The 18,585-nt window shown below is 37.8% G+C and overlaps 2 protein-coding genes across 3 annotated transcripts; one reads left to right on the plus strand and one right to left on the minus strand.

Annotated features, from left to right (window-relative positions):
* The first annotated feature begins 65 nt into the window (after nt 1–65).
* Nucleotides 66–6,519, plus strand: LOC122062748. Of its 2 annotated transcripts, XR_006135080.1 has the most exons (7): nt 66–222; nt 318–418; nt 509–660; nt 761–842; nt 2,971–5,042; nt 5,167–5,355; nt 5,967–6,519. XR_006135080.1 is itself a non-coding variant. In XM_042626394.1 (5 exons), exons 1-5 carry the CDS (start codon nt 69–71, stop codon nt 6,237–6,239), a joined length of 762 nt encoding a protein of 253 aa, XP_042482328.1. In that variant the 5' UTR covers nt 67–68; the 3' UTR covers nt 6,240–6,519. The 2 variants fall into 2 exon arrangements, 1 of the variants encoding a protein (XP_042482328.1); XM_042626394.1 differs by lacking the exons at nt 2,971–5,042; nt 5,167–5,355 and having other exon boundaries at nt 67–222.
* A 1,688-nt stretch (nt 6,520–8,207) lies between these two features.
* LOC122062758 (IAA-alanine resistance protein 1) lies at nt 8,208–17,742 on the minus strand. The gene is made up of 11 exons (XM_042626408.1): nt 16,924–17,742; nt 13,744–13,827; nt 13,557–13,606; nt 12,782–12,833; nt 12,411–12,527; nt 11,686–11,963; nt 10,254–10,409; nt 9,999–10,106; nt 8,666–8,767; nt 8,509–8,553; nt 8,208–8,432 (listed from the first exon to the last, which is right to left on the minus strand). The coding sequence occupies exons 1-11, from the start codon at nt 17,306–17,308 to the stop codon at nt 8,280–8,282; spliced, it is 1,530 nt and encodes a 509-aa protein (XP_042482342.1). The 5' UTR covers nt 17,309–17,742; the 3' UTR covers nt 8,208–8,279.
* Between the last annotated feature and the right edge of the window lie 843 nt (nt 17,743–18,585).

Here is an 18,585-nt window from a genome sequence, read left to right on the forward strand (position 1 = left end):
AATTTACAAAAAAACCATCCTGATTTCCTGTCCTATTTAGTAATATGTACTAAATACGATGGCAAAATATGAACTTGCATTCTAATGCGAGCACTGTAGAACCCCATTTTCCTTTGGTCTCCCCCGATACTCTCACCTGGATTCTGTGCATTACCCATTGGTTTGTAGGCTCTAAAAGAAGGGGAAAAACGATGGCTTCGACATTTAAAGCAGAGAATTTAGGTTTTCTTCTTCTTCTTCTTTCAATTATAACTTGTTTAGCAGAAGGAGAAATTACACTGGTTTTATATATTTCTTCTTTGTTGTTATCATTATAGGTTTCATTCATCTCGTTAATCCTAAACTTCCATATCGGACGCAGTGTGCTACTGGGTCTAGGTTTGCAGGTTCAAACACAATTCGTTTTGTTTCAGGGAGGGTGAGTTTGACTTGTCTCCTCTCCCCTTTTCTGCTTTGTTTAAGAATTTTCTCCACGCAATTGGGTTTTTCTCATTCTGTTTGGAAATAGATATCGGGAAGGCAGGATTTGCGTTTGATTGCGGCGCATACCCACATCAAATGTGCTGCTTCATCTGGAAGGAACCAGCTAGAACTTAGTTTCAGTGAGGACGACAACCGTTCAGAGGCCTTTTGGTCATCTCTTATTAAAGAAGCATTCTGGTAGTGTACTTTTGACCTTCCTTATTTTCTTTTGGTTTGAATCAGAAAAGTCGTTTAATTGATATCCAATTTGGTGACTGTGTCCTTGTCTTCTTCACAGGGGCTTGAGATCATTGCTTGTATTCCTGGTTGAGCAGCCTGGGCAGTTGAAGTATATCGAGTGGCCAAGCTTCCAAAGCACGGTTTGTATTCTAGAACCTCAGTTATCAATACATGTAATTCTTCTGTGTGGACAATTGATTTTTTCAATTTTGGTCAATGTATGGTCCTTTTTGATTGACTACTATACCACATGGTGAGATAAGCTGGAAAGTATGGTTGCCATGGTGGGGGAGGGAATCAGCTTCTCTGCTTATTTCGACCATGCCACGCTTTGGAAGTCAACTCTATGGATAGCTAGATTATAGGGAGCTCCTAATTGCTGTCCAACTATTGGTTCAACATAATGAAAGTTGTTCACCTTTTGTAGTGCTTTCAGCTGAGTCCTTTCCCTTCATTCTAGTACTGAAGCATTTTCCCCCCTTCAAAAAAAGATTATGGTAATGAAAATCTGGTAATTTTTCACCCAAAAATAATTCAGTTGTTCACCTTGTATATATCAAATGTTGGTCTTCACACTCAATCAAATTCTGCTTGAAGACCATCCTTACCTCACATCTACATAATGGCTAGCATAATATGCAGTCTCGACAACAACAACCGAAAGCTGGATCTAGTCGAAGCGTAAGAATCAACAGAAGAAGTCTAAGAAGTACCATGAAGTATCCTGCACTAATTCCTGCCTTTTGTAGGAATTTTCCATCCAGGATGCTGCTTTGCATCAAAATTTTATTCCTGTTTGGAGCCTCTTCTCCCTCTTGCTACCATTCATGTCCAACCTCTAACACTGCCAACCATATACTGATTTTGAGAAGCATGGGTCCATGGATCTATATTCCCTACCAGAAAACTAAATAACTGAGATCACACTCCGGCCACTTTTCACTTGGCAGGGAAACTGTTCCTGATGCTGTAGCTATTATTTATTAGTGAAGGGCCAATTTCTATAATTGTCTCTTGGCATATAATATGGTACATCTATTTCCATTCATCCACTGAATTTTGCTTTGTTGATAAGAAATGGGTTCCATGTTGGAGACTTAAGAAAGTTAAATGGCTAACATACTTTGCTTCTAAATGTACATAACTAGTCATGTCCCTTTCTCCACCACTCTTACAATTTTCAAACCAGAGCCATTTTACTAGATTATGATGTTTGAAAACATGTTTTGTTCCCTGGAAATCCTTTTGTTTTCATCTTCCTATATAAACCTATTTGTGTCAGGTGACGATGCTGGAATGTGTAGGCAACTAACTACCCTGCCAGATCAATGGAAGTAACGTTGGACTTATTATAATAAAATAGGATGACTTGATTAGAATTTCTTAAATTCCTTATGAAAGTCATTAACAACCTTCATTTATAGTAGAGATTGGTATTATTGGTCCCACTTTTTGACTGCCAGTACCTTCAATATACAAACTGTAGACTTTCAGCCATCAGGTCATCATTAGCAACTGTAGTTAACACCGCCCTCTTTTTTTGGAATTAGGATTTGTATTGCTCATCTCACATTTAAATTTTTAGTTCCTTGTCTTTGATTTCTTTTCCTTAATAGCAATAGAAATAATACATAAAAGAAGATCCTCCTTGGAGGAGAATTGTCACGATAAACACCAACAACTCAAAGATAAATATACAAACCTAAATATCACGTGGTAGATCACCCCCAAAACAAATCCTTGGCCAAATATGCTCCTGATTGCTAATTCATCTGCCTGCTCATTGGCATTTCCTGGATTCTGTTGGAATGAGCAAGCTCCAGGAAACACACTTGGTCATCAGCAGCTATATGACTCCTTTGTACATGTATAACCCTCACACCATTGAAAGCTGCTTCATTGTCATATGCTGGTTGCTGGCTTAGCTTGGTCAAAATGATTTCAATCCCCTTTAAATCAAAAAAATACTTCAGCTGTTTCAGGGTTGAACTTTGGTTGGTGCAAATATGTATTGACATCTCCTACCTAAAGATACCAGTGCTTAGTTTTTTCAAGTTTTATCCTTCTATTGTCTTAAAGCAGATTTCTAAAAGTTTGTTCCGACTAATATTCTTAATCTGATTTATTTGTGCCATTTTTCTGTGTTCCATCTATAAATATCAATATATCGCTTTCTTCTGTCAAAAGATCAAAATACCTTCAAATTTAGGAGATCGAAAGAGACAGTGAAGCCCATACTAACTGGGGATTCTCTTTAATTATTTGCAGCTCAAGACAGCAACTCTCACCCTTGTTCTTGTGGCGTTGCTTATTGTTGCGCTAGCATCTGTTGATTCAGCACTCTGCTTTCTATTAGCTTTGCTTCTTCGGAAGTCTGCATGATCCTACGCTGCTTCCGAATACATACACATTAGGGGGTTTTCGAGTTAACTATTCCAGATGCTGACCAGAAGATCGATCAGGGTTGAGTAGCATCACTGGCATGTTACATCATAGTTGATATCAAAAAAGTGTAATTGGAGTAGCAGGTTGTCAATAGAAAAGCTTCAGATTGGCTGTGTCCGAGAGCGATATCTGGCTGATATCAAATTGGTTACAAAAAATATTGAAAACTCTTCGTGGCTTTCCATCTAACCTCACAAAACTCTTGATGTTTTGCGACACATTTTTGGTGGAACCACAAATCTTTTAAGCCTATTTTCACTTCACCACCTAGAGGAGGTTATGCTGGATTGTTGGAACAGGGGACCAGATTACCATTTGATCGGATCCTTGGATTCCTGGGCTACAAAGCTTCAAGATTTCAAACTCTGTTACTCATAGATTGCATTATTTTGTGTCCTGATTTCCCCAGGCAGGACTTGAAACATTGCATTATTAAAATAAATACCTTTGTTCCCACAATGCGGTTCAATTGCGTTATGAACATTCCTATTCCAAACCATAAGAGGCAAGACACCTTGGTTTGCACTTGTTCCAAAGCTGGAAACCTTCACTACAAAACAAGCTTACAGAGGGGTAGGTAGAGTGAACTATATCATGTGGCAGTTATTTTCTTTACTTGTATGGTGAAACAACTCCTCCCTGCAATTCCCACAATAAAAATGTAGTTCATGGAATCGACATTGGTATCGTTTTGCCGGCGACATCAACATGACACCGATAAATATAGATTCGACTCTTCTCCTGAGCATCCATCTCTTAGGACAGTCCATAGCTACCTGGTCAAGCGCCATGTGTCCAGGCGAAGATTCAACGCTTTGAAAAAAAGGCACGATGAACGAGATGCTAATTAGACACTAACAAAGGTGTGAAAAACAAGACGTTAAGTACTGTTGGATCCTCTCCTGGACACATGGCATTTGTCCAGGTAACTATGAGCAAGACTTGGGCGGTGGACACTCTGGAGAGGAGCCGGATTCATATCATACCGTTTTTTCAACAAAAAGAAAAATAGTATCACATGGGTTTTAGTTCCCACAATAGATTCCAAATTTCTGATCCATCATTTGCGTTCAGACTTGAGACATGGCCGTAAAACCTGTGAATATCTTTAACATATAAAGATCCAAATCCAATGTTTATTTATTTGCAAAACTCATAAAAATGCTCCATAAGAGAATATGTCCATGGACTGGACGACAAAGATCATCCAATCAGATATTGCTTTTACAGTGCCTTTAGATGTCAGTCTCTTTCATGAAACCTCACATGGTGTCATGCTCTGTTGGTAAGGATTCTTGAAGTTGCAGCCCTGCCTGCGTATTTCTCATTGTAATTCGTATATTATGTCAAAAGTAGAACTCTTACTGTCATTATTTACACAGCAACATTGAAATGAACGACGGCTACTAAAAGCAGAGCAGAGAAGGCAATCTTCTGGTCTCTCATTTCCTTTGCCCTCTCTTCTTTGAGCTTTTTCCCTCTTTTCTTGCTTTGGCGAACTCTACCCATTTGAAAAGAGAACCTAACCTGTTCTTAAAGCAATAAAAGGGAAAAAGCTGTGTCATAGAGAAATAGGTACAAAGCAATAAAGAAAGGAAAAGGTTTGGCATTGTGGGAATCTTTCTCGTTTTCCAGAGTATTGCTGATCCCACAGCACCCTCTTTCTCTCTGTTCCTGGTGCTGTGCCTACTTTTCATGCTCTTCTCCTCCTCCCCCCCCCCCCCCCCCCTTCTCTTTTTCTTCCGTCTTTTTCACACACATTCACGTCCCTCCTCTCTCTACCTTGTCTCCCTCATTCTCAGGCTCTATGCGTGTGTAACTTACTGAGACTGGTCATGGTTTTGGCTTAAGCTAATGTCCATTTCTCGATGGGTTTTTCATGTGGAGATGGATATGTAAGAATCTTCTCTCCTTTTTTCCCACTTTTAGTCTTCACATTCTGGGTCTGTTTTTCTTTCTGCTTGAACGTTTTTGGCTTCTCTGGACTTCAATCTGCTCTTGTTTTGTTGGGACTTTTAGGATACCCGAGAAGCCAAAGTTCCACTGAGGCCTGAGATTGAAGAGGCAGGGGCTCAAGAAGGTGTAAGCATGCAGGGTGGTCATGGATTAGAACTGGATCTAGAGTTCAAGCCCATAGAGCATCCAGTGGAGCCACCTGATGAGGACAGGCCCGTCAAATGCCCAATTCCTGGCTCTTCAGTGCCAAATGTAAGGAAAGTTCCATCTTTCTTAGTTGTAGGTTTCATCTGTTGTTTATCTGTTTTGTTCCTTGTGGCATTCTGATTCTTCCTCTTTTGGTTTCACTGTGTCTGCTTCAGTTTCTCCCTTCTAGCACAGTTGTTGAAACTTTTGGTTTTGTTTTCTGTAGACTAAATGAAACTGATCCCAAATAAAACCATCTTATGTCTTCTCTTATGGGTTTCCTCTGTTCTTTCTTTGTGAGTTTCTTTTGGTAATATCAAGGGAAACAAATTATGGGTTTTTGGTAAACTGATCCTTACATATCTTCTTCTCTTCTGGGTAAAAGCATCTTATGTCTTCTCTTATGGGCTTCATTATATGACTACTTATGGGTTCCCACATTGAGGGAAACCTCAAACATTCTATGGAAGCTAATCCCTCCACCCTCCTCATAAAAAATTAGAAAAAAAAAAGGGGGGAAATTGCTTGTAGGAAATTTTTTGTGAATTATATAACATTACAGGTTATATGACATGTTTCTCTTTAACATTATTGAATGTATCTTCCCAAATATAGCTCTTAGAGAAAAGTGTCCAATCTTCTTACATCTCACATAGATTTCTTATTGTGTATGAAAGGATGTACAAATGCGGGAGGAACCGCTTGCCGAAAGCTTGAGGAAGAGAGGAGAACTATCATCAGATATGAACGAGGAAGGGATGTTGGTGGTGGCTATTGAGCCTCCAGCTCAAGCAGTGCGTAAGAGGCATCATACTCTCACTCGCAACCATTCAATACCACCCCTATTCAAGAGGGCTCCTCTTCCCCCTTTACCATCTCAGAATAGTACAATCTTCCAAATGCTTCAACAATGCGATGAGTATGAACCCGGACAAGATATACAATATTAGATGATTATAACTTCTGCAGTTTGGTGTGTACCACCCATTACAGATTAGTTAGTATTCAATATCCCAAAGTTCCACATAGCTTCTATAGATAGAGATAAATCCCAGTTTTAAATTTTCAGTCTGCTAGTAGGAAGGACTTGAAGTTAATGTCTGTGGGGATAGGTATTTTTTAGGGTATCTGGAAACCATTATATAGCTCAATGTAAAGGTATTTGATTACTTTATACCTTGATGTGCTGGGTAATCAAACATGAAACCTCATCAGGATACCTTTTGCTTTTATAAGTATACATATTCACTGTTAAAGTTTATCAGGTGGTCAATATTGTACATATAGATCAACTGCAAAGATCAGAATCACTCTACCAAATAATTGTATCCATCTAAGCTCGAAATTGGATTTGACACTTGGAGATCATGTTTAATCATTTGACCCTCTTCAATTGGTCAATCCAGTCTGGTTTTACACAGAAAGATTAATCTAACTGTTAAAACCCGCTTATGCAACAACAATGTATCAAACACCGACCACCCCCAGCATGTGCAGGCCCACACAAACGATCTTGCAGATGGCACCAAGAGTACAGGGCTCTAGGAGCACAACACAACACAAGCCCTTCACACTTACCAACCCACCTCTTGGTTCTAACACCATGTTACAATCACTTGTCCCAAAAATTTGAGCTGTTAAGTAAGGGTTGCAACAATGGAAAGCGTCACAAAATAATTGACCCCATACATATGAGTGTAGCTTTTGGCAACTAAGCAAGGTTTGAGGGATTCGACTCCTCTCCATGGAGCCCAGGGACTAGGGAGCCATCTCATGGTTGGGAGGACCCAAGCAAACGTCCCCAAGTCACCCCAACTGTGGGATGACTCCTTGCTCCCTGGACTCCACGGAGAGGAACTTTTTGTAAGTTTGAACCACTTAACAATGTCATCAAGGTGATTCTCAATAGCATACACCCAATGACATTTTACAAGCTCTTTACTTGGGAGGCAAAATCAACCATTCCCATGTCTGATAACTAAGCAGTTACATCCATCTCCATATCCATATCCATAACCATTTTACACCGCGAATGGAAAATGCCTCTTCATAGGTTTCGGGTATAGAATGCTGAAAGAAAGACAAGCAAAAACCGCATTAAGGCAAAGACGGCCCAAGGGTGTATTAAGACACATACATAGTCTCTTATAACTGATGTATGACCATACCCATATAACTCCCAACATCTTAATAGTTACCCTCACATGTAACTTGAGCATACATGTGAATATTTATTTCTCAGAGTACAACAAATGGACTTTGCTCCGATATCATATTACAACTGTTTATCTCAGAAGCTCAAGCTATGAAGGGCAATAACAATGCATATCCCACTAACATTAATCTTTATTGCTGAAGAAAAATCATAGTAGTATGTGATCCAAAACAGCTTGAGAAATCACACCCAAATGTCATTGGTGTTTATTAGAAGCAATATGTAATTAGCATTGATCAATTGATTCCAATAGAAGTTGCAAAAGTTATGGCCCTACCAACCTTCAGATTCGCATGGAGGCAGATGTTGGGTAGTACCACAGGTTGGCTATCCATTATATAACAAAACAGCGCCAGGCCTAATGTGAATAATTAGGCCCTTCTTTCTACTTGCTTGGGTTCCAACCATTTTAAAATGAACTTTAGTTGCATATTAAGAAAAATTCACCAGGTCGAAGGATGAAAAAGGACCACTTCAAGTTTTATGCTTTGACCAGTTGTTATCAGAAACCAGGTAAATTCTGCTTCACCAGATGGTCCAGCCTGGTCTTAAAATCAACAGTGCAAATGTGTGTGCAACGACTGCCCAGGGATCAAGGCAGTCTCCTCAGAATACAAACACAAGAAGGGACCAATAACAATACCAAGCAAAACAGCAAGTTGGGAAGAATGGAACTGATTACTCCAAAAAGTAAACAGATAAATAAAATAAAAAAAATTTGATTGACATTTATAGCTGTATGATTACAGAAACTGGTGGTGTGAATGATGCAATTTCACTCCACAAGGGAAATACAGAGTGCAACTGCCATGCCCAAAATTAGTGAGAACAGTTGGATTGCAGAACTTTTAAATGTTGAGTTTCCACTATTCATTTCTGGGAGAACACCGGCAACAGCGATGTAGATGAAGCCACCAGCAGTAAATCCCTGCAGAGAAAGTCATAATTTATCAACAACCGGGCTGGACCAAACACATGTATTCCTTGAAGAGGGAGATTTTCACCTCAATCAATGAAGATTGTCCTGGATCTCGTCCCATGAGCAAAGCCTGTGAAAGCAGAGACGATCAGTCTATTTTATTCCTTTATCATTTATATATTTTGCAGGGGAGGGGTGAAATTTTGAAGATGAGCAAATAATCCACAAACAAATGTACTTACCAATGCAGTTCCTGCTAAAGCCACTAGTGCGGACAAGAAGTTAAAAAAGAGGGCTTTTGAGACGCTGAAACCTGACCTCACCAAGATTCCAAAGTCACCAACCTGCAGAGAAGGATAAATCTTGTTAAATTCCAAAAGAAATGGTCGTACAGAGATGGACAGCAAGTGCTTGTGCCGTCCATTGGCCCAAACATTCAGATATCACAAATTCCTCTGATTCTAACTTGAATTATAGACAGAAATTAAGTGCAAAGGGAGGACTGTGCAAATGGTTGTAAGGAGTGGTTGAAGTTAATTTCAAGAGAAACCTAAATCCATTGAACAATCCTCCAAGAAGCCATGCAACTGAAATTTAAATTTTGTTATGGGGTGATTCTCTGGCAGCAGTTGTAATTGCCTTAATTTTCATCTTTGAGAAATATCCATATGTTGCAGATATTCATGTGAATTTAAACAACCATGTGTTTTACTGCGTAAAATAATAAAAAAATCATGTATATCCTTCAGCTTCCAAACAAGTTTCTCATTTGCATAATCTATGCTCAATTTAAACGAGTATAGCAGTTGTAGATGCTTTAGCTATCATATTTTCGGATTCCATGAGAAATGAAAATCTAAGAGCAACCAAATTCATCTTTATGTTTTAACATTTTTTTCCACATGCATTTTGGCATACCGTCAAAATGCATATATGTTCAGTGCCAGTGATATTGATACTTCAGACTTTATGTTTAAGTGGAAGATCTATAGGATTTAGGGACATTTCTCTTTCCAACAGACAAGAATAGGATTACCGATCAAGAAAAGAAAAGCTTCAGTCAGTTCAAGGAAAATAATAATAATAACTAGCAATCAGTAGAACTTATCATTGTTTCGTTTTGAGGAATGAGTGAACAGGCTACATGTCATTCTCATTAGTAGATCACAAATTTGTCTTGGGCATTAGAATTAATCCTATGCTGCATGAAAAGTAATTAGATTAAAATATGTTGTTTGCACAGATCCTCTTCTGGGGTTCTAGGGCTTCCAAATTCCATGCTTTTCCCACTTCCAATCCTCATCTATACTACAACTTAGAAGGGACTCTTTTTCCTCCTATACCTTGCCTCTATTCCTCAACCTGCCTTTCTCTTTTGAATTCTTCCCTTGGAAGGCAGAATTTTGAAATTGTTTCCTTATTTGTTCTATTTTCTCGATTTTATTTTTAAAATATAAATATCAGCATATAATCATCCCCCTTTCTCCAGAAACTGCAAAAAAATTATTTTCTTCAGAAAGCTTATGTACATGCTACACCAAGAGAAAAAGTGCAGTAAGGTCAAACAAGAGGAACCTCTTGAGGAAGTTCATGTGCGAGTAGAAATAATGTTCGAGACCATCCACCAATAGTACCATTAAGCAAGAAAGCACTTCCTAGAGCCATTCCATCAGTGAAATTATGCTGCAAAATTGAGAAAAAATAATGTCTGAATACATAAAGACTTGCTAGTCACTTATCAAATAAAATTAAAGTTCCCTGATTGACAAGAAAATTTCTTCAAGAATTTCATAGGAGCTTCAGGATCAATATCAAGGAGACAAGACTTACAACACCATCAGAGAAGAGATTCAGATAACCAAACACTAAGTTTGAGGGAGACAAAGGAAGCCCTTTTTTAGTGGTGGGTGTCAATTTAATAGCTGAGCCATTTGCAGCATCAAAACCTGGTTTACCATCATCACTGGCAACAGTACTTGTGGTTCTCTGTTTCAGAAAAAAGAACAAAAAGATGGTCTTAAAAATATTTCATGATATTGTAGAGAAGAGGAATTTGATGATTCATCTTCACCATACAAAAAAGGATTTAATATGGTGCATATAAAAATGAAATTCCGACAATTCTTCAATCTGTTTCATTTATATCATATTTATCATTGTTTGTCTGCATCTGGGCTGCAATAGTAACTCCACCAGTGTTTGCTGCCAGTCCCAAGCCCAAATAAAGGAGGAGGTTTGGTGCATAGCTCTGCAGCCGGCACCAGAAAAAACCCTAGCCAAACCCTTTACATGGATTCTACAACTTAAAATTATAAAGGCTATGCTAGGGCATTCCCCGCCATAATAAGTGACATGCTATATTATGACCCGAGTGTAGTGAAAAGTGAGCAAGGCTTAGCTAGGGCATCCGCTATAAGCAACATGCCAAGTTGGCACTCAGATGCGGTGACAAGTAGGCAAGAATTCTTGCACTGTGGACAAGTGCTGGTAAAGAAGCTAATCCAAAATTGTAGGATTAGATTAGTATCTTGGAACATTGGATCTTTAATGGTTAAAAGTCTAGAATTGATAAATTTTATAAGGAGAAGAAGGATTAACATAGTATGTATTCAAGAGACTAGATGGAAGGGTTAAAAAGCTGAGAAGCTGGACGGCTTTAAACTTTGGTATACGGGGCAGAAAAGAAATAGAAGTGGAGTGGGCATAGTAGTGGATAAAGATTTAAAGAATGATGTGGTGAACGTTAAATGATTCGGAGATAGGATTATGTCCATCAAGTTGTGTTGGAGAAAGTGGGTGTCAATATAATTAGCATTTACGCACCTCAAGTAGGATTGGATGGAAGTAGCAAGTTACAATTTTGGGAACACATGGATGGATTAGTGTAAGGTTTTAGTCAAGGAGGAAAGATTATAATAGGGCATGACCTGAATGGATATGTTGGGAAAGATCGTAAAAGCTATGAAGGTGTACATGGAGGGTATGGTTTTTGAGAGAGGAATGAGGAGGGGATCTCAGATTGAGATTTTTGTATGGCTTATTATCTATCTATTGTAAATACTTGCTTCGAAAAGACAGAGGAGCATTTAGTTACCTTAAAAGTGGGCATCATAGTAGCCAAATATATTTCTTCCTAACTAGAAGGTCCGATAGATTGTTATGTGATAGTACGGTTCTACCAGGGGAGAGCTTAACCCCACAACATAGATTAGTGGTCATGGAACACTACGCAGAATCGTAAGAAAGGTGAGTTTTATATTACCTTACGAAGAAGAGATTCACATTGAGCATGGTTTTCTTCATTTGAGTTGTTATCAGAGACTCCGTCTAATACTTCTTTCACTAACTTTTCTGTTACATTCCCATCCTTTTCGTCAACAGACTGCAACTTCTGACTATCATGAGCATCATTATCATCCTTCTTACTGCTCTTATGGTGATGGTGGTGATGGCCATGACCCCATGCTTTCTCTCCTTTTCCAGAGTAAGCTTCCACATACCTCACAAGCTTCTCTACCAGAAGAAAAAGTACAATTCCAGCTGCAACAACCAAAATATCACCATCAGGAAATTAAGATATTGAAACAACCTTTACAGTATGAATAACAAGAAAAAATCAGAAAGTAGAATCCAAAAGCCTTACAGGTAAAAAAGTCTAACACCATATATACAAGACAACAAACAATATCAAGCACGGACAAGTTAAAAAGAACATGCCAAATGGTCAACTCATCAGACAACTGAAAACTTGGTACCAGTCGACACCTAGTAATTTCTAGCCAACGCTGCTTAACTAGTACCTAAGGAGATGTTGGTATATTTATGAAAGCAACTAGTTGATCACATTTTAATTACTAATAAATTTGAAAACTTTAAAATATCTATACACCTAGAAGATAATCCTAACAGAAGGGAAACAAATGAAAGGAGGGGGGGGGGATAAGCAACACGAGAGTTATAACATAAACATTTACATTTTGCACTCACACAGAATGGACAATCCAACAGAAAGATCTTTTAGAGAATGTGAATGTGAATCAGCATGCCCAAGATGATCATGGGTATGGTCCGCATGGTGGTCATGTGAATGAGAGTGCCCACCACCTGCAGAGAAAAATATTGAACCTCAATAACAAATTTAAGTCATCACTGAACCTTAGTGCATAACAATTTTAAGTCATCAAACTTGAAATTTCCTGCTTTTAGGTGAAATCGTGATACCATCTATGTCCATGAGATCTTAAAGAGGAAGATTAATTGTATAAATTCTCAATAAGATAAGGAAACTAAACGCGAGAGTTTTAAGCAAGAAGCAATGTACATATCATCCAATACATGAAAACTAATCAATATCATACCAAAAGCATGAGGTAACTGATGAAGAAAGGCATCCCCCAGCATAGCCCCAGCCTGAAAACAACAAAGTCATTCAGAACCAGTTTTACTTGAAACTATATTTTTTTAATTACTTTAATATAAACTATCAATTTCACAAGCGTAATTCAAGCAACGTGTAACAATTCCATTACACAGAAGAGACTGACTTTATCCTAAGGTCCTCAGGAAGTTATTAATCTCAAAATAAAATGCCAGCCAGAAATATGGAAAGGAAACAGTTTGCAACAGTAAGAGTTTTTAGTTTCCATCTTAATCTAAAGAGACAAGAGTTCATCTCTCCATTACTACAAGTACCAACATTACCCATTACAAAGAACTGAATGTATATTATTGTTGCTATTACAATCTTATTTTTTTTTTAAATGTTAGGCTTGGATCTACTGCAAAATGTGATGCTCTAATTTCGGTGCAGCAACTCCATCCTAGAAGATCTAGACTGACGCAACCTTTCGCTAGTGTCTTTTCTTGGAAATAACGAGACCCACTTCCATATCCCGGTCTTTCCATTCCTCTACTATTATTCTGTATTAATCATAGAATACTCAAACCAACAAAAACCACCCCCAAGCAGGACTATCCCATCATTCTCCATACTCCCAGGCTCCATTGAGATAATAATAAACTTCTTGCAGTATCTGCAATGGAAGAATAGGTGATACACATAGATCCATATTCTCAAATTTCAAATAAACATAGAGAAGCCATGAAAACAGCAAAGAACATGAAGAACCTCACCCCAAATGCAGCCAATGAATCAACAACAGCCTTGGATGGTTTTCCTTGTACTGAAATAGCACAAAACCCATCAGTCCTTTTTGGCAGGAAAACACAGGTTGGAATAAAATAAAACTTTGAAGGACATAAACAAAAACTCAAAGCCAAGGAACGTACAGGAAAATAAATAGTAAATAACTGAACTTACAAAAGATCACCGGCAAGATAATCAGGCAAACGAGAGAAGCCATACTCACCAAGAGTGAGCAGCCCATTGCTTGGATCCACAGACCTTATCAATTCAAAAAAATGGAGCCAAGATAAAGAGTGAAAAAGATGTAATATTAAAGATACTTCAACCAAAATCACCATACCAGAAATTATGTATGCATAAAGATAAAGCTCCAATGATGTTTGGGCAGTGGGGAATCAACTGATAATACAGACAAATACAAGTATGAGGAAGCTCAATACCAGGCCATAAAGAGCTATAGATGGAGAAATCCCAACAAAGAAAGTTCCTAAATAAGCAAGGTTTTAATTATCCTATCATGACCACTGACACCAACTGATACATATCATATCTCTAACATACCGATACAAAACCTAACAAAAAATGTATTGACTGAATAGGGTTGATACATGAGCCAATATGGTCAATGCATGGTTAATACCTATCAATATGCATGATGATTCTCTTATAAACTACACTACTACAGAACACGATCTATGACTGCAAAACACTTCCTGAGAGCTCCTGTAAATAATTCTAATCAATTTTTTTTAGCAAAGTTACCTTGATTCCTTGCTTCTACTGGAAAAAGCGACACAAGTAGTGTTGATTTCATCATCATTTGAGGATTAAACATCTTGCAATCAAGGATCGAAACTAAATTTTTGCACAACATTTATCTATCAAAAATTGATTTTTTTTTTTTTTGGGGGGGGGGGGGCTCAAATATTGATTTAGTATTGATTTTTGCAATGGATCAGTATATTAGTGAAAAAAAACTTGAATGATTGCAATAAACTAGGTTTTTTTTTATTATTGATTTTTGCAATGGATCACTATATTAGTGAAAAACAACTTGAATAATTGCAATAAAAAAAAAATTCGCAATGATGTGCGCATATAAACCCTAAATATTCCCCCCAAACTGAAAATGACATTTTTTTGGTATCAGTATAGTAAGAAACCTCATCCTTCATACATAATCAATTGAGCACTTGTTTCGTTGTACTTTGATCTCCTTTTTATAAATAATACATTTTACATTTATTTTGTATCTTAAACGTTTCTATACGTTTCTTGACCATTTCCATGCATATATTTAGTGTATCTTGCGTCTCACTAATATGATACGATGTCTCTTAAAATCACCCCTCCAATATGATCCCGGTACTGATACTTGAAACCGTGCAAATAAGTAAGAGGCTTTTAGGAAGTAACTAAATCAACAAAATCACAAACCATAGCATAAAACTAAATTACCTATATTTATAGTTTACCATACCTGAAAGCTTCAAGATTCCACCACAAAGAAGGAAAGAGACGAGAAAAGGAACATAATGCTTTCTAAACCAGCGACTTATCAAAAGAGATCATCTCAATGGTAATCGCTGGTAGACATAGGGTTTCAGGTAAAAATTTATGCAGAAGCCTTTCAACTGATTTTGACCCGAGGAAGTGATCTAAGGAAAGCATAGATCATCTCTTGGTTGTGCAACTAATCTCAACTCCATAAGCATCACATTGAAAAGGCCAACACACTTGAGTAGTACATATTAAATGATGCAACCATGTATCACATGGCCGAAATATTTGAAGCCCAATGCAACCACCATAAGGTGCTACAAAGGTCCAATCGTATCAAGGCCCACAAGGGTGACTTATGAGCTAGTCCCAAACCATCGGACCAAGGGTTAAAACTGGTTTGGTCCAAGTTTCAACCACGTTTCGACCAGCTTGAACCCTCGGTTTCAACCATGTTTCAACTGAAACCTTGGTCTAGAAAAGTGGCAAATTTAAATATATATATATATATATACACCAAACTCCAAGGCTAGAGTCCCTCATAGTTGCCTTTCTACAATTCTTCTCGCCTTTTCTACTGGAATGAAATGGGCCAATACTTAGGGAGAATAATAATTGGACAAAGGATTTGGTGGGTGCGAATGAGATCTTGAAAATTACTATGGTGTCAGAATCAGTAGACTAGGATTTAACAAAAATCAGCAGTACACATCTTCAAGCATGGTGATTGAGTTCAGACCACCATATACTTTGTGAGCTTCAAATCATATGTCCTCTTCTTGGTAATAAATGGAATTACTCCACGCTGGTTTTACATATATACATGTGTTCGTAAGGAAGATCAGCAAATCTGGAGAGTGCAAACAAAAATTCTAATTAACACCTAGATCTATAGAAACTACAACAACTGAGCCCCAAATCAAAACCACTTGTGCTCAGAATGGACTCTGTCAAAGAAATAGGCACTTAAAATAAACCATTGGGACCATAGGGCATGGCAGTACTCCTTAGATTTTGACATGTCCTATTTTGCTAGAATCTTAATGAGTCAAATCTGAGTGTTTTGAGCCACCAACTGATTTGAAAATACTCAGCCTATTCTTACTAGAAATTTTTTCGCTTAAATCAATGTGTAGCTTAGAAGTTTTCTTATACTGCATCCTCGACATCCAATACTATGTCTAGGCCTTCATCAAGTATATATAATGCATGGCAGGAAAGCTTAGCACGTAACCGCTTTCCCTATTCATTAAATATGTACTTATTCTCAACTCCTTGCACTACTATTGAGCCCATGCCTATGGGGACTTCTTGAGAAGTACAGTTCTGATGAACCCAGCTATGATGTGCTTACAACAACATAACACATTCACGGTTTTAACTCAAAGAATTTACAATCATATCACACCCTAAATGAAAGTTATTACGTTAACTACTTTTTTTATTCGTCAGATATATCCAGTTCAAAGTGAAGCTGTCCTTCAAACCCACATTAAGGAACAGTGTCCTCAACTCCAACAGAGTACTTGATTGTAGGACTCTGCGCATTCAACTTCCACATGATATAAAAGCAAGAACAAATCAAACTACGTCAAAACAAACGCAGTTGACCTCAATACAATACAATCTGAAGTCATGAAAACATTGATGGCCCATGAAACTACCACTCATAATCGTGAATGTGATCAAACACTAATCAAGTCCGTTCCAAAATTCAACCTAATTCAGCAAAATTAGAAACTAAAAGATGGGTATGGAAGGAAATCTGGAATTGAGGTCCAAATGAACATAAAAAAATACAATAGAAAGGAATGCCCACTAAAAATTCAATCTGAAACAAGTCAAGGTACTTACCGAGGGTCGAGAGTTCCGAATCAAGATGATCATGACCCTGGTGGTGGTGGTGGTCGTGGTCGTGCTCATGGTCGTGATCGTGGTGGCCATGGTGGGAGCCGAACCCGTACAATTTGAGATCCTCTTCCTCTGCTATTTCCTCCGCAAGCTTGTTCTCCGACAGACCCATATGATGCTCATGATGGTGGTGCTGTTGATGATGATGATGATGTTCGTGACCATGATGGCCGTGGTCGCAGTGATGCTCATGATGGTGATGTTGGTGAGGCTCAGGACTGCTGAAAGGACAAGATCCAGATTCATCTCCATGCCCTAAGCAGACCCTCAGTCCCAATACCGAAATCAGAAGCAACACTGATATTCTCTTTTCCCACAAAACCAACATCTTCCAAAGCTTCTCAGAATCACAAAAACAAGTACAAAGAGAGAAAAAAAAAGGGTTTCAGGGTTTAATCAAGAATCTTGTTAAACAGAAGAAGAAGAAGAAGAAGGACTGCGTTTGCAAGTGCCTTCAATGCTTATGAAACAAATTGCAACAAAGAAAAGAAGAATGATGGCCACTATAACACCAAAGGTGAGCACATCCATTACCCTTTCCCTTTCCCTTTCCCTTTCCCTTTCCCCTATAATTATTAATAATTTTTTTCCGATTTTTCGGAATATTTATATATTTTTTATTTAATTTCTATAATTAAGGAAGATATGGACATGGAAATCCTGGGATCTAAAGATGCTATATTGAGAACTGAATCTGGTTCTGTCTCTCTCTCTCTCTGCTACTCTACTGACTTCAGTGGCCATTGCTGTTCTGTTCTGTTGCTTGGATTCGATTTTCAACTCTGTAATCGAATTCATTTTCGGTTAATTTTGTTTTTTTCTAAGATTTTTACTTTCGTAAAACCTTATTTACCGTGTGCCATTTGTAGGAGTTAAAATTGTCAAAAAGGGGTGACTTACTAAAATTTTTATCTCATATTCCCATGGCTTTCAAGGTTTTGTCCGAATTCCGGTTCATCCGGTCTGATTTGGTTTTTTTTAAACCAAGAATTTTTGCAGCATATAATTGGTCCAACTGTAACCATAAAGAATGCCATTACTTCTAATGAAAGGCCTCAAATTCATCGAACCACACCGTACAAGGTCTAAAATACATTTTTGAAGATCAATCGGAGGATCAGGTCTTGTTGATTAACAGATTCTCTCGGGTGAAAATATGTGAAACTTGTAGGACCCATTTGGTGGGAGAAAGGGGAAGTTGGTTGGATTGAAAAATTGGGGGATTATTATAAATCAGGTCCCACATGTTGTAGAGTTTTGGGTCACAATAGTAAAATAAACAAAAAGTTATTTTTTTCTTTTTTAGTTTTTGATTTTTATTGACATTGGTTGGTTGAGTGTTGAAAAAGGTGAAGTATAAAGATTGAACTTTTCACCACTTTCTTCAAAATTCTATTAAATTCAATGGGATTTTTGGGAAGGTAGAGTGAAAAGGAAAAAGAGGAGACAATTTTGTTAGATAAGTAGCTTTTTCTACTTAAACATTCAAACTTTGATATCCGTCAATATCTTTTGGTGTTAAGTGGTTTTTTTTTTGTGATGTTGGTGATATGTAGTTGATGAGCAAATGGAGTGGACGAAAAAATAGGGGAGAGGAAAATTGTA

The sequence above is a fragment of the Macadamia integrifolia genome, unplaced genomic scaffold (assembly GCF_013358625.1).
Source record: "Macadamia integrifolia cultivar HAES 741 unplaced genomic scaffold, SCU_Mint_v3 scaffold1098, whole genome shotgun sequence".
Classification (NCBI taxonomy): domain Eukaryota; kingdom Viridiplantae; phylum Streptophyta; class Magnoliopsida; order Proteales; family Proteaceae; genus Macadamia; species Macadamia integrifolia.